A 17284-nucleotide genomic window follows, 5' to 3' on the forward strand; every position below is an offset into this window, starting at 1 on the left:
GAGTGTATGGCTAACGTGATCCGGCTGAAACACATGTCGACGTAGTGTCAAAGAAATAGACCTCATTTTTGTAATTAGCTTGAGGAAGTTATGAATTGTGCATCAAGTAGTTTTTATCTGTTCTGGTTATTAGACTGGATGCGGTATTATAACCAGGAGGTTGTGTGTGGTGAATGGAATGCATGTGTATGATGTTGGGATATGCATGCATTCAGTATAATTAATTGTGGTGTCAGAAAATATATAATCCATTTGCATAGATTTATAAATTGTGAATTTTTGATAACAAATGAATAATAAGTGAAAACTGAATAATAATGTTTTGACCAATTATGAGGTATGAAGACATGAATTCAGACATCTCCATTTCTGTCAGGTGCAATTTGTTGTGATGAATATTGTGTTTAAATATTTGATGACAGCAGGCCTATAAGACTGTTTTTTACAGGGTGGTATCTGGAATGCTATGAACAGGCTGAGATTGTCCATCCTGATGGACAATTAGCAAAATAAAAGATGGCTTCTGTTAGTTTTCATGATCACCCCCATGTGATGTTTTTTTGTAAAGGAGTTACTTTGATTGATGGTTTTAAACACTGTGGACCTCATTTGACGTTTGGTGGGGTGGGAAAAAGTGGTGGTAATTCTATTACCACGACATTTTTGGGCAATAACCGAATTACCACTGGTTTTCCCCCACCTCCAAATTAGAGGCTTGGGCCGATTTACCACAAGTGGAATTACTGCATAGGGAAACTGGTGGATCCAGTTTTTTGAATGTGAGCCGAATTATGAGAAGATAGTTGAGATTCATGTTTGATTATAAATGTAACTTAAGCTCCTAAAGGATCTCCTAAATGTACCAATAGTCGCCTCTAATTTCCCTGTGCTCTTGGAATTGGGTTTACTCAATATTGTTCATGACATGCAGCTGAAGGTGCTCCTTATTGGGCAAAGATTTGGACACTGCCTTAGTTAAGCAACTAGAGAAGCACATTGATTGTCTTGGTCGCGGTACGGAGACCTAGAGATTTACCCTGTTTTCGATCTCTAAGACACCTTTCGGCAACCTGGCCATGTTGTATGTATTTGAGAACCCACTGCCCATAATGAACATAAGCATAGTTCAATTGAAGCAGGCCCTTCATGAGCATACCTTGGGTGAGTTGTTGGGTAAGTGTCCACATCATGATCTTCTAACTCAATATTGGATGCATCACGGGATAGTGGGGGTTATGAGGTTCTGGTAAATCCTATTTTCCCGCAATCAGTTTCTCAAATTCTGTGTAGTAACTCTAACCCTTGCTTCTTTTACATTAAGCTGCCCTAATTCAGCCCAGTGTGTGCATCCAGGGGTGCACTGGGAACCAACATTATTTTTAAAGTGTCCCCATATTACACATGTTCTGCAAGCCCAACCCTTTTCCTATGAGAGAATGTGGAAATAAAATAGGATACTGCACAAAAGAGTCCCAGGGTGCAGAGGCCTAGTGGGAAATCTCCAGAGTTCCCTATAGGCCAGTCAACTCCTGTGTGTATCCTGCAAGCTGGAAATTGAGAAGGAGACACCCTTGGTGTTCAATTGTCTATTTTATGTTTAAGCTAGGCCCTATGGTTGAAACCAATTCTTATAAACTTCAGGGTTGAAACAGTTGACAACGCCCTATTAGTATGCAATTAAACACGTATTTCCTATGTTACAAACAGGGTAGCTAAATATTAAAAATTGACATCGAAAGTGAGGGCTAAGACTACTGTATAATGTTCCTTATCATTTGTTGATGTTTGCATTTTTCTTAAATTCATTTTAGGTAATAAAATCTGTAATTTGTTCTGTGAAAATGATGTACTTAATGTGTGATTATTTTTGCTGTTTTATTTGGGGTGTTAAATGGATGATCCTGCATTGGTATAATCTTATACTGATTGATCGATTAAAGGACTGTAGGTTTAGCACTCTACAAAACAAGTGATCTGGAATATTAATAAATCATTCATCGTAACTACTTCAAATTATTATGAGATCGGCGGTGCTCACGTAGAAACTAGACATCCCGGGCTGATGAATGGGTAGAATTATGCAATTGTTCACATTATCTTTAATATCAAGATTATTAAACATTCAATGTGATGAATGTCATATTTGCAATTAATACATTTTCATTAATTGTCCTGCCCAATTATGTTTGTTATTTTAGTTTTCTTCGGCATCAATGCAGGATTTGAATTTAGACCTGAAACATGAGGAAAGCTCCAAATTTTCAAAGGTCAGAATCAATGAGGACGTAGTGGACGTGTCCAAAATGAAAGGAATAGGAAAATCCAAAAAGTTTGCCAAATTCAGCCTCTACAAGCAACTGCACAAGCGGAACATGCAGAATGCTGACAGTGTCAGCAGTCTCGACAGTGAGTCACGTAAGTAAGAGCTCTTTCTTTTTTTTCTCCAAAAGATAGAAAGGCACATCGTTCTAGAACATGCACATATTGATCTAAGAAGTTATTTCATATGAGTGAAGTTATTTCGGTACAATGTTGAATCATAGGAGACTTCTGCTATTTAATCAGGAACATCCTTTTTTTTAAAAAATAATTTGTTTGCACTCTGACCATGAGTATGGACCACTGTCATTTGTGTGTAAATTGTTCAGTAAATAGCATAGATTGTTCAGGTTAATAATTCCCATGAAGGTAGGTAAGTATGATTTCAGAGTAGTACAAGAGTAGTACACAAGAGCATGGGCCTCTCTGAGACGGACACCCCAAGACCTGTGGAAACAAAGAAAAAGTAATCCACTGTCCTGGGCTAGGGTGTAAAGATGCACCCCCCCTACTCCAGGTCTCCCTGGTATTAACAGGCTGTGCCATAACTGTCTTTAATATCTCCCTGACGGGGGACGCGGGGAGACTGGGTTGCCACTTGCCACACAGGGATGAGGTAGCATAAGAATCTCAAATTGTTGGGTTTTTTTTTTTGTTGCATTTCCTTTTGTTTACACGTTATTTTCCATGCGCGCAAATGACCAACAAGGCAGCATGCATAGTTAGTGAGCGATCTTCTGGGAAGGGTGTGTCCCTCCCTCGAACCCCTACTGTTCTTTACATACCAGTAAAAAATAGTGCAATTTACAGCACCGTTCCCACGTATACTGGCTAAAAAACGAATATTCGTATATGTGGTACTAAGACATAGCCAAACCAAGATTAAAGATCTGCCACAGTGGCTAGCAAAAGCTTTGCAGCGATAAATACATGCGCGTGCCAAAGCTAAGCATTGTATGCCAAGTATAAACAATGGGGTTAGTTGCATTTGTTCACTATTCAAATGTCAAACTGCTCGGAGGCAATATAGAACATGCTTTAGGCCGCTCAGAAAAAAACACTAATCTGGAAATAGGTAGCAAAGAATAAATATTGCTCGCCTAACTCTTGCGACGGGCAATAAATTCAGACCTATTTTTATTTAAACGTTTTCATTTTGCATGACACCAAAATTAGCATACACAATTAAAAAGTCTCCCGACCTCTCCTCAGATCTCGACCCCTGCCCTGTGACATCATTCGTGGTAACTTCGAGGTTAGTCCTTGCATCCGGCATCCACATCCTGTACAGGATACTGCCCATACATTGCATGCAATGGAACAAACATCCAGCAGAAGCTCAATGGCCCAGCACAGGACCTGAAAGTCTAAGCTAGGCTGGAGCAACAACATAGGAAGGCCAAATATAACCCTCCCACATATTGTCCCCAGCTTGGAGTCATCGGGTTCACAGTGGTTTATCATCCAGGGAGCAGGAGAGTTAATTCAGGAGCAATCCTCAGTTCATGGTCACATTACCACCTTCCTCCCCTTTCACTTGACGTTGTAACACCCAACTCGGCTGCCACCCATGTTTTCACATCCCTGAGCCACTGTACTATCAAGGGCCCTCTCTGGCACTTCCAGGAGATAGCCAACCTTCTACCAGCCAACAGTAGCAGCAGAAATACAGTGGTATTGTTCCTTTGTTCTTTCTTCAGCCCCCCAGTAATGGACACAGTAGACACACCTTTGGGACACATTCAACCCTCGACAGCTGGGGCACTGATGCAAGACCTCATTGTTAATCTGATTCATTTTCTCTGCGGTCACATACATATGAATAATGGTGCAGTGGATTAACGTGAGCCTTGTGTTCTGCAAAACTGTCAGAACCTGGTTACAAATCTTGGTCCATTCCTCATCTCTCAATAGTTGACCCATATCAACCCCATATCAGTCTGTCATCAACTTTCCACCTTCAGCTGATGGGCCACTATGCTGCGTTTGATACAGGTGAGAAACTTTGTGTCCTGATTCCCCCATATTTAATAACCCATTCAGAACCTGAGAGGTTGAGGGTTCCCCCAATATCGAGTCCCAGAAAATGCCCTTTTGGCATTCCATATTTCCTGCACCAGTCCGCAAGAGACAACTACCGTCAAATTAGTCACCAATCAACTTGAATACCCCTTGGGTGCATTGCGCCTCCCTCATATCTTTAATAACAGTCCCCACCTGTGTGAATTCTCCTAAAGGAATGTCTGGGCGGTACGCCATGCCCAATTGAAGCTTAGTGCCTGCCCGCCTCCTTACTTGTTGGACTACTCCTACAATGCCGGAAGGTCCCCATCCCTGCAACCTGTCCCCACGCAGTTCTAGCCCTTCCCTATGAAGGGGACCCTACCCATCCGCTTCCCATCCAAAGTTCTTGCAAATGACCCAACCCTACCACAAATTGCAGTTGTGGTGCTGCCAAAAAATACAGATTCAACATCCGGGAACTTGAGCCCACCATCTGGATATTTCCGGCGCAAAGTGGAGAGAGCTACTCTGCTCCTGCCTCCTGTCCACAGAAGATCACCAATCCTGCTATTCAATAGTTTAGAAAAGGGCAGTCTGATCATATACAGTATATTCACAAACAAATAAAGGTGCCTTGGAAGAATTGACATCTTGCAGAGCGCTGATCTACCCATCAAGGAGAGCGGCTGTTTATTCTAGAAACTGATTGCGTTTTCAATCCCAGTGAGCGCTCTACCAGTGTCGTATTCAAGTTTCTCTTCCACCTTGTGCTGAATCTGTATGAACGATTCCAGTTCCCATTGAACAGAGGCATAATCGATGCAGTACCTTCTCGTCTAACTAGGGGTCCTTCTGCATTTCATTATTAACACTTTCTGTCCCCTTTCTGTAATGGCTTGGCAGGCTTACGAAAAATGGAGGGGTGTCCCGAGCAATTTCCACAGGTTTGAGATTAAGCCATCACCTCTTTTGTTTTGCCTTATCCCAAGTTTGGCGGGTATGCCCAGACGCGGATCCTGAGCCTGCGGGGTCTGGGCGCCCAAGCTACACCGCAGTGATGGCATTCAATAAGGCTGAAAGATATCTGGCATTGCTTGTGGTCTCGTGCAGAAGGCTTGTAACCTAGCAGTTCTTCTTGGACTGCTCCGTCTGGAGTGGGACCAAGCCTGATTTGCACATGGTCTTTCCCCTTTCTGTAATTGCTTGGCCGGCTTAAGAACAATCGTCTGGAGGGTTGCTCAGATCAATTGCCAGAGGTTTGAGATTAATTCTAAACCTTCCAGCCATGCCCTCTTTCGTGAAACAAGCTTGAAGAGATGCCGGAGGCTCTAAACACAGGATACATGATTATATTGAAATGCCTCTGCGGTGGAACTGTCAAGTTTTCTATACTGTTTCTAGAAGTTGTCCTTCAAAACAAACAGCACATTTCCTTCACTGAAATGTACTGTTGAAACATCTAACTTGTATTTTAAAAGTGGCTACTTTTTACTATCCAGGAATGTGCTCCTCTGCCCCCTCTAATCACTTCCCTCTCCCATTATGCCAGCTTCGCCTGTGCTCTTCTGCAGTACCAGGTAATTGGGCTCAGTCAGGAAACCTTCTCTGGAGATTGTAGCAGTAAAACAATCCCTTGGATATTTATATACACAATACTTTTTATACCAGCAAATATTTTTTTTTGAAACATTTTGTTTTATTTCACATGATATTTCTCAGCAGTTAAGCTTCAATACTTTTGTTTACATGGGTTAACACTTCACAAACAAGCAGGCTGTCCATTTGATCACTCACACATCATCTTCCATGCTCTTGCGAGCTAGAAACAACCGGAAGTCTTCCCAAATGTCTCTGGGATGACATATAGTTACCTGGAGGCTTATGTATAATTCTTCCATATCATTGGCCCATACGAGTCCGGTTTTCCAATGTGGGTGCATCTTTCGATGTCCAGCATATAAAAATAGCTCTTTTGGCCAGAATCAATCCTAGGTTAACAAATCTATATTGCATCAAATTCCATTTTTTTGTGTAACCCAATGCACAGTCTAATGGTGCCGAGGTTAGGGGTTGACATACTATATCATCAATCAAACCGCTTCCCAATAATTAGTTAATGCCTGATACTTACACAGCATATGTAAAATATTGGCGCCCAGGTCATTGCATCTGCGGCACCACCCTTCTGAAGTAGAGAACAATTTCTTAAGACCAGCAGGAATATAGTGAGTTCTATTAAGGATTTTGAAGTGTATTAGTATGTACCTGGAGTTCAGGGATACCTGCTTTTTTAATCTAAATATTTGTGTCCAGTGTGTGTCTGTGATGGGAACACCACAATATTTCCCACTTGCCCCTAATTTCAACGTTCTGCAGTATTCAGGGTCTTTGCGCAATTTTATATAGTAATGATATCGATTACTTCTCTGTAATCTGTGACATTATGTAATTCAGGCATGGGTGTGATTTTGGGTTCTGATGGGAATGCCGGCCACACTCAGGCAATAGCTGAACAGACATGGTAGTAGTGGAACAGATGCATTTTTGTTAAAGGCATTTAGCCCAGGCGATTTTCTGTCTGCGTATAGAATATCTCATTGTCCATTCTGTGCTTTGCCACCGTACTACAACATGGTAATGCCATTTTCGACTTTATGAACACAATGCCTTTGAATGTTAGTATGTTGCAACATTATAAAACCCATTTTCGCATAATTCAACACCACATACGTCCCTTTGACTTTCTCAGGTTAGGTTTAAGTGGGGGGGTGGGGGAATCCACTTCATTCAGCTGTTGATTCAATACATATATATAGGTTAAGACCTCCATTACAACCTTAAAAAACAAATCAACCAAAATATTAATACCAGCTTGACACCAATGCATTGCTAGTGACTTGTATCGTGTAGGTCTCAAGGCCGACCTGTCCCAGATAGGCAAAGCTTTATTATACAATACTGTATTCTTGGGGCCTGTCTATACAATACTGGTCTGTCTTGTCCATGCCTCATGCGTATCACCCACTGGGTCCTGCTGGTGTATACTATGATACATGTTACATGCAAATAAATGCACCATTGGGCTTGGGGGAGCACTACACCTCTCCATTCTCATATGCAGCGGTCTTGAATCTTGTTCCAACCAATGTGTTGCATAGTGTGCTTGTGCTGTCAAGTAATATAGTACAAAGTCAGGAGCTGAGAGCCCACCAGTTTCATACGGTTGAGTGAGATGTTGCCATTTTGCTCTGACCTTTCAATTTCACACAAAAGAGGAGCACAACCTAACTATTTAATTGAAAAACGACTGACCAGGCCACAGTGGTATATTACTGAAAAGGTATAGAAACGTAGGTCATATGCTCATTGTTATTAGCGCAACCCGCCCTGATAGTGATAGGGAAGGTTTTTTCCACCTTTCCAGTTTTGTAGCTATTTTTGCTGCTAGTGTGTCATAGTTAAGGGTTCTGGTCAGGGTGGGGATGCGTGTTATCTCGATCCCTAGGTATCTAATGCTCGAAGGTGAGCAGCATAAACCAAAGGTATTACTGGGTTCTCGGGTGTCCCAGTAGAAATATTTCATACTTACCATTTAGGTGCAGTCCTGAGTATCTACTGAACTCATGAACCGTAGCTAGGATTTTCTGCAAATAGCGTTCATGGTTCCTTGCATATAACATTGTCGTCGGCGTATAACGTGATAAGTTTAGATTGCTCATTTATATGAATGCCGGCGTTGCTGAAGCGGGCTTGCATAAGATCTGCAAGTGGTTCTATGACTAACGCAAATAATAGGGTTTACTACGGGCATCCCTGTCTGGTGCCTCCCTCCAGCATTAATGTGGAGGAGAGTACTCCATTAGCGTAAACTCTAGCACATAGTTGGGAATACAACACAGTCACCCACTTCATAAAATTGGGTCCAAATCTGTAGTTGTTCAATTTCTTAAATTGGAAATGCCAGGACACTGTGTTGAATGCCTTCTGCATATCCAATGAAACCGCCACCCCTTGGCTGTTTTGTGGTATCTGAGCAATAAATAATATTCTACATTTGTTGCAGATGTAACGCCCTTGATGTTCCTGATGTTCCTGGTATAAAGCCGGCTTGATCTTCATGAACCATATGCAGCATTAGTGGAGTCAGCCATGCTGGCACAACTTTTGCAAACATATTTGCGTCCATGCTTACCAATGATAATGGTCTGTATGACCCACATTCATCTGAGGCTTTACCTGGTTTAAGTAATAAAATAATTATGGCTTCATGCATCAACTCCGGTAGAGTCCCAGTTTCCTGGGCCTTAGACCAAACCAAGAGTCGGTGGGAGGACAGTTAATCTGAGAACTCTTTATAAAATTCTGCACCCAGCCCATCTGAATTTCAGGGCTTTCCCTTTCGGTAGATCTTTAATAGCTTTTTAAACTTCCGCTAGACTGATCAGCTCTGAGTTTCATGCCTCAGCCAAAAGAAGAGTCCTGGGTATCTTTGCAAGATACTCCTCGATTTCTAAAGATGTGGCTTCCCCTTTCGGAGTATGTAATGTACTGTAAAATTCATAGAATACCTAATTTACGTTCCTGTCTAGGTTAGCCTCTGTGCCAGCAGGTCGAATTATACTCTGGATATTGGGGCTACCCTTGTCAGAATGGACTGTGCACGCCAGTAACTTCCCTGGTCTATCCGCTTCCCCGTAGCGCTGTGCCGCTGCTGGTCTATGAAAATAGCGCAATTCCCTTTTAGCTATATCTCGGTATTTGTCCAAGGTTACTTTGATATCGAGTCTGGGTCCAGGGGATGAGTCAGTAGCATATTTTTGCTGTAGTTGTGTTAATGTATCCTCACACCTTTTCAATTCACTAATATCCCGTAATCCTCAGTGTTCTGTAGAAATAGCTATACTACTAATGTAAGAGAAAGCCTTGATTGACTACCATAGTGTAACCTGTGTAGTGACAGAACCTTCATTGATCTCAAAACAGCTTGTAATGTAATCCTTTATATTTAACCTGAAAACGAAATCCTAGTAGGCCTCAGGTTTAAAGCTCCATTGTGAATTTGTTTCAACATTCCCGAGGATATGTAACGATAGTAGTAACGGTGAGTGGTCTGACAGTGTTCTGGGAAGCATCCGGCTCACCACTACCCAGTTCAATAAACTATGAGTTACAAAGAATAAATCAATGCGCGAATGCATGTCATGTACTGACGAGTGCAATGTGTATTCACGCTGGGTATTGTGCAGTGCTCGCCATACATCTTTGAGAACCAGGTCTACAGTTTGGGCCAGGATGATACGGGCTGCATTAGTCAGTGGCCTGGCTGATGTGGAAGTGCGGTCTAATTGTAAATCTAACATGGTATTGAAGTCCTCCCCCTTAAATAATGAGTGCAGTAGGGTATTTAGAGCGTTCTTGAAACACCTCCTTGTAAAATTCTGGATCGTCGGCATTAGGGCCATATACATTAAGTAAAAGAACCTCATGATTTCCCAAGTTGCTGTACACAAAACAAACCTTCTGCATTCATCACTTACAGTTTTGAGATGTGAAAAAAGGAAGGAGCAGTGTATTAAGATAATTACCCCACGTGCCCTGGTAGAATAAGACGTATAGCACTTTTGGCCACCCCATTCCGGAGCCACACAGTGAACCTGATGAAAATCACCCAGCCTGTTGGCACATTAGATTAACTTTTGTGTCTTTATTGGTGACCGCAGACCCTGTACGTTCCAGCTTAGCAACCTTTAATTGAAAGTCCCTTTCTCAGCCATTGTCTTCCTGTGCACGATTTTATAAACATTTTCAACAATATACCCATTCCAGCAAACAAAAATTTCAATCTCTTCACCATGTGAATTTCATAACAATTACTCCCCAACTTTCCCCTTGTTCCCACCTCCTCCACCCTCATAGTACCCCAAACCTTGACTATGCAGCTTCCCACCATACCCCACCCCACCCCACCTAACCCTCCACCATACCTAACCCAACAACAAAATGCACTCGCATTAGGGGGCAACAGTCGCCGCTATGAGTGGAGGACCCTGTACGCACCCAAATAAGGGCCTTACACGTTTGTGGAGAATACAGGCACATGGCCATCAACACATTATTACAGAAATAAAGCGGGTGGGTGTTTCAGGACAGCGTGTCAAGTTTCCACCGGCCCACATCCCGGAGGTAGCGGAATATGAATTTCTATAAATGCAGGGAGCACCTTCAGGGAACATGAAGAAGCAGGTTTTATTTTTATACTGTATAAGCAACCTGGCATGATAGAGCATAGTGTATACAATCTCGTGCTCCCTAAGAAGCTTTTTAACATCAGTAAATGTACGCCTCTCCTGTTGAACCACCAAAATGTAAGCAGGGAAGATGTGCACAATGTTAGATCTCATCTTCAATTCTTGTTTCTTGCGGGCAGCCCGCAGTGCCATGTACCTGTCTCGATAGTTCATCAGGCAGACTCTTATAGGTCTCGAGTAGGCTCCAGGCCTGGGTTTCCCTGTCAATACTCTGTGTGCACGCTCTATTACGAAGGGTGGAGACCACCCAGGACCGCCCAGCAGTTCTCTTAGCAGATCTTCTACTGCTTTCTCCTTTGTGCCTGTAAGTGCATTCTCTGCCACCCCCATAATACGCACGTTGTTCCACCGTGATCTCGCTTCTAGGTCCTCCGACCTGGCCTTCACGTCTTTAGTTGGGGTTGTCACATTACCCTGTAAGGCAGTAACAGCATCCTTTGCACAGCTAATCCGGGTCTTAGTCTGTTATACGTTGAGTTGCTTTTTCAAGTTGTGTGCGAATTAACATAACATTAGACGTTATTTCATCTCGTTTTTCGTTAATTGCTGCAAAGCCTCACTGTATTGAGTCCATAATGCCCTGTAGATCAATAGCTGGTGAAGCTAGGCCTCCTCTTCACCAGCCAAGCTGCTTGGACCTCCTCCCACCATTTCTGTGGGTTTATGGGTGGGTTTGGTAAATGTGTCAATCGTCCTACTTTCCTTGTGCCCAGCTCCTTTTGTCATGGTGCCTTCAGGCCATGCTTATGATGTCCAATATTACTGACTTGTAAGAAGGGAATGCCTGGATAGGTTTCGCTGGGCTAGAGGAGGTACTCCCCACTGTGGACCTGTATAGTCCTAAAGGCCATTGACGAAAGGAAGGTCAGACGTGCTGCGATGGAACGGTATGGTTTTGGAGTTCTGTAAACACCTAGACTAAACTATAGTCAGTGTCTCAAATACACACCTTCAGTGTGGGTCCACGTTCTCGACCAAGAGCTGTGCAAGGTGCTGCCACGTTAAGGAATCTGAAACTGGTTGGCTGCCCAGTTAGTAGGAATCAAGCTGTGAGTTCAACTCTTGTCAAAATGGGTAGTAGTCTTTACGAGCAGTGACCCCCCAGTAAGGTGTCCATGCACATAGAGAGGAGGGCCAGCCTCAAGATGACCTCTCCTGCACGTGCACTTGTACACGCGTGTGTGTCTATTGTGGGTACCCCCCTCTTACTGCTGCTTTCCTCGCAGCCTCTGGAGTGAAAGGAGGGTCCGGGGGTGGTTGGGGGATGTCTATCCGTGTCGGATCCACTGCGGTTCCCAAGCACTGCAGAGCCCGGCAGCTGCAGAGGCCTGCGATATCTCACTTTTCCAGCATCTCGGGTTGTAGATGGGCGGGGCCTCTGCAGGTTCGGAGGTGCAGATCTCTGCTCTGGAGGCGCTGCTTCTTAAACTTTCACTGAGCAAGCATCCACCCGTACCCTGACAGATCCCAGGTTTTTAGCTGCGTTTGTTCATGTTGGCAGCACTATAATCTGTACAGGCCCTCCCACGATGCAGAGCTCAAGCGCAAACCGCCATCTTGGCAAGTCGCGCAACAGCGCCTCCTGCTAGCGAATATTTAAAACTCAGAAGGATGTTATGGGATGGTTCAGAAAGAGTCAGGAAATGTCATGAATCAAAAATCACAAAAGGATTTACCAGGGAAATATGTGTTCAGTGAAAACTTTATTTCCAGGTGAATTACCATACCATTGTCTACTAGGTATTGTCTACTATACCCAGTACAACTATGAAGAGTTCGAAAATATGTGTATTGCCTGAAAATCATTGCACAATTTTGAATACCAGTTGCCCTAATGCTAGGTGTCAGTTCTACCATGAATATTTACATACCCTTAACGTTTTGTCATAAACCAGACCTCGCTCATGAAGTGAAGGGGTGGGTCAGAATGCAGAAGATCTCTCAACTCCCCTGATGAGGTGATGGCCAGGACAAACAACGATTTGTCACATAAGACCCTTTGTGATCTCTCATTTAAGGGATTAAGGAAAGGATCCCCCTGGACAAGAGGCTAGTCCCAGTCCTGACAATGTAGTATAATTTACAGAGATAGGTGATATGTTTTTCTATCTCCCCAATCCCAGCGCTGGAATGACTGCCACCTGGCAGTAAAGAGTGGACATGGATAGCCCTGAGTCAAACCTGTCTTCACGGATGCCTAATATCTCTGGAGAGCACAAGCAGGTAGGGCTGTTGGTGTACTTGGAGCACAAAATACAGTAGTCCCAGTTTGTGGAGTAAGATTTCAGGATATTCGGCTTTCTAGAGTTGTGAGTGGCTTTTGCTAGACCTCCAGATATATATAAACCAATCTGTACAGGTTTTGTGCTGTTAGATGCATGTAATATAATTCTAGAGGAGAGAGAATAGTCTGCTTTATTGTAGATGTATGCATCTTTAAGCTCCACATTGGGGTCAAGTAGAAGCAGAGGAAACCACAACCTCTTCTGCCATGAGGAAAATTAGACAATCGCACTCCTTCCTTCTCAGCAGGGTATTTAGGAGAATGGGAAATGGTGCAAGGTCAAAGAATAGAAATCTGGGCCACATGAGGAAGATGGAATATGTCTCTGAGGCGTGAGGGACCAGAGTCTGGAGCAGTAACAATTACTGGGAGCAGACCATTGTCCCTGTCCCCAAGAAAGTCCAGTCTTAGTCTCTAAACTCTGATAAATGGATTAAAACCAAACAGGACTGAGGGTGCATGGAGTGTACAATGACCTTGTCCACTCCAATGAGATAAGAAACTACAAGGGATTTTATGTTCATAACTGTGCATGGCCACATTGTGAGGGATACATCCTGCAGGGATTTGAACTCCATACCCCCCTAATCCTTTCTAAAAGGATTGGTCACCAGATTGTCGTTCCTGACAATACAGCCTCCCTCTTTAGTCAGAGGGCAAACTCATGTATTGCCATGAGGACAACAGATAGTTCTCTAGACGCAGGGTCACTTTATGGTCTCTGTTAGCCAATGACCATGCACTTGTATATGGTCCAGATTTTCCTCCAGCCCTTGGTGCTGGAGAATATGGTTAAGCCATTTGGAGCAGGTGGATCCAAACATACTCTCACCGATAAGAGCTACAGGTAAAGCCACCACTGGAGGGAGGTAGTTGTGCAGATCTGTGGAGTCGATAGTATTATCTGGATATAATCCATAGCATTGTGGTCACAATGATCCAAATGGTCAAATACAAAGAATGTTAGATAAAGCTTGGTTCATGGAATCACAACATCCCCTGCTGCCATTTCCTAATGGCCCTGAATCCAGAGGCTGGCAGGGCAGCATTCTTGGCCAAAAGAAAGACCAAATGGCTCTGAAATATCGAGCCATGTTGAACAGATGCAAGAGTCACATTGCATCTTCATGCCGGATTATCTTCTTTAGCAACCAGTAAGCCCTCAATAAGACCCTCAGGGTCTCTCATCGATAATTGTAGTTTTTCAAGCCCAATTAATATTGCACTCTCTTGCGTTTTTGCTAAGCATTGCATGCCTCTATTGCAGGAATCATAGTTAAGATTTGATAAGCCAGACCTAAGCAGAGCCATTACACAGTGCACTTCAAAGCTACCTTGCACATGAAATTCAAACTCTACATTTCTATTATTTGTGTTTTATTATTCTTGCATCTTGGATGTATCCTTTATTCCCCTGTATACATATTGCCAAACATACATAGTCAATATCACATATAAATGTGTGTATGGTGCCAGCTCCAATTAGTGTCAAGCAGGGAGAAGCAGGAGGTACATTGCTCCCAGCAATTTCTTACCCAGTAGTGTGATCATTCTATGCAGTGTTGGTGCTTTACCATTTTGTGTGCCACGCATGCAAAGATGTTTACTGTTTTCTTATACTTTGTTGAACATTGGGTTTCTAATTATGCATATTGTAAGGAAAGTCCAGTTAGAGACACATGCTCCAAGATGTTGGAGAAGCACGTGATTTTTTTTCTTGATTATCAGTTTAGCATCAATTACTCCTCTAAAAACCCTTACGTCCCACGATCTACATTTACCATAGATTTTGATTTCGGTCTTATTCCAAATTCATCGATTCGGTAAAAGATACCAGTACTCTGATGGCGTTATTTGTGGTCTGCAGTGTCTTGTGTGTTGTTACAAATAAATACTCTTTAATTGGAGATTTTCTCAACCTGGCTTTGTCCCCCATTTTCCTAGTTAGGAATTTCTAATATTCTTCTCAGTCGCTTTAGTAGAAAGTCCATGAGAAACCAAATTCTCCTTTCACTTTGAGACTTTGTTCCCGACTGGGCATGAGAGTCTCTTAAACATATTTTCAATGCTAGTTTGATTGTATTGTCTACAGAGTCACTGGCCATTGCTCAGGTATTACTCAAGACATAAAGGAGTCTAAGGACGATAGTCTTTTTAATGCAATTCCTTTTACGCAGAAGCTCAGATTGCTTTTTTGCCCTTGGTCCAAATCGCTTCTATACTTGCTTTGCCCTGTATTGAGGCCATTTCGTCCTATGATGATGCACAAGTATTTTATTAATTCCTCTTGCCATCTGATAGACCATTGAGCATACAAATCCTTGCTGACTGTTTGTCTTGTGTAATTGCATTATGCTTGACTTGCAGCCTTGTGGTTCCCTGTGGGGATTTAGAATATTCTTCTGTAGCGTGCAGTTTAGCAGTTATCATACTTGGCAACCCTACAGATTTAGGCAGTAGGGTACTGCTTTTTAAGCAGTCCTACCGCCTACAGATTTCAGTGACAGATCCTACTGCTTTTTATAGTGGCAAGTAATTTATGTGACTATAACTCAAGCTCGAGGACAAAGCATGCAATACATTAATTAGTCTGTCTGTGCAGTGGACTGGTAGGTGATTACTTTGATTGGGCTCAGACCAATTCACTGACCTGACAGCTAAGTGACTGTCCTGCACTCTGGCGGGGACAACCCTTAGGTGAACCACCAGCGAAGGCAAGTGGCAGAGTGTAACACCTTCACACAACATCTGCCTATCAGACTAAGGGGGGGTATCAGTCACCATGTCATTCAGTGTTCAACTTGCAATAAATATGTACTGCCCGGGCTGCTGCTACAGAGCAGTGGCAAATGTTGCCCACCAGCTGTGTAATTACCTTCTGTGAAGTTAGGTAATTGAATTTGGTGTTAAGTTACCATTCAGAATTATACATTTTTAACATTTGAACATCTTTCCATATTGTGCTGTTTAATGGGTTGTGTATTTTAGAATACTTCAATGGTGCCAACAATGTATGTTATGTATTTTCCCGTGATGTCATTGTTATGGGAATTATTAATTTTTGAAACTTCAAAAATCCTACATCTTTTTTTGGTCACAGAATGTTGGCAAGTATGAGTCATCGGTGTCTAAGGATTTGTGATGGTGAAAAGCATGCTACGAGCCTTTTACATTATTCCCTTTGTTTCCTAATGCCATGAATGTGCTTGCTGGATCCGCTCACTATTGCAAGAGTTTCTGAAGTCCGATTTAATAACTGGGCCGAGCGAGGACAGCCCCAACTTTTAGACCGTTTTGGGATTTAACTTTGTCCGCAAAATAATCCTTCTATGGAGCTTTTATCTAGCTACGGCAGTACCGGTCAAAGTGTTGTACCCGTTACACCGCTTCAAATTAGTACTTCCATTGAACCATGTTGAATGATTTGCGTACATCTGAACTCCTGACCGTTTTTCCCCCGTGCTAGGATTTGTGAATGGTATTCAGTGAAAACATTTTCTTAAAAGGTCACTGTCTTCGTTACGCGAAACCCACAAAATGCACCAGTAAATGCTTTCCAAAGCAACCATAACTGCCCCATTGCTGTTGTACAACAATAATCACTCGGTCACCACTTTGCCAGCTTTCAAATAAATGCATTCAGATTATTTGGCCCATATTTCAAAGGACCCTAACCAGTTTGGGGTACTTTCTTTTCTTAATTGGGCGTCATGTTATTTGAGTAAGCACGTGTCATCTCAACGGTATTGGATGAACGATGGTTGTATGTAGCACAGTTATGGTTCATTTAAAAATTCTGACTGTCAATATTTTTGGCTTTAGTTGTTTTGCATTGTAAACATAGCAGCCCATTAAGAACATTTTACACAGAATGTCTGTTTTTTTTCATTTAAGGAAAACTTAGCATAATGTCCCCTTTTTACCAAAGTTTTTCAGTGATTATTTTTTTCGTTTTTTTTATTTTTTTTTAATGATGAGTATCATATCGACAATGCCCATTGGCAATCGCCGGCGGCACAGTGTGGTATTTAGCACTTAGAGTATTGACACAATTCGGCATGCTTTATAGGCCTCACAATTCATATTGTCTGTGGTGAGTAAAAAAGGCAGAACTCCATATAGCATATATTTGACCAGTTTTGTTATACCCCTAATAATCCCCTTAGCTGTATTGTAATTATCAGCTACGGACATGAATGACAAACACGTTATGGGGAGTAACTCTGACTTACTCTGAATGTACTCCACTCCCTACAGGAGTAAGTCCCGTGTAAAACCGATTTATGACCAGTTTTGTTTTCGTGAATTAGCCCCCATGTCTTTAACACATTATGTTGGCAACATTCTGGATTTTTAGTGATTTTACACG

The 17284-nt window shown here is 42.5% G+C and overlaps 1 protein-coding gene across 2 annotated transcripts in view; it reads left to right on the top strand.

The window, feature by feature from the left end:
- Positions 1–17284, top strand: part of PLD1 (phospholipase D1) — an 886935-nt gene that overhangs the window by 696221 nt on the left and 173430 nt on the right. For both annotated transcript variants that reach the window (XM_069618743.1, XM_069618744.1), the window contains one exon: positions 2199–2415. In XM_069618743.1, coding sequence (XP_069474844.1) covers positions 2199–2415 — 217 coding nt within the window. The remainder of the gene's footprint in view (positions 1–2198; positions 2416–17284) is intronic.

Source organism: Ambystoma mexicanum, chromosome 10 (genome assembly GCF_040938575.1).
Source record: "Ambystoma mexicanum isolate Mex_15411 chromosome 10, UKY_AmexF1_1, whole genome shotgun sequence".
In the NCBI taxonomy this organism is placed as follows: Eukaryota; Metazoa; Chordata; class Amphibia; order Caudata; family Ambystomatidae; genus Ambystoma; species Ambystoma mexicanum.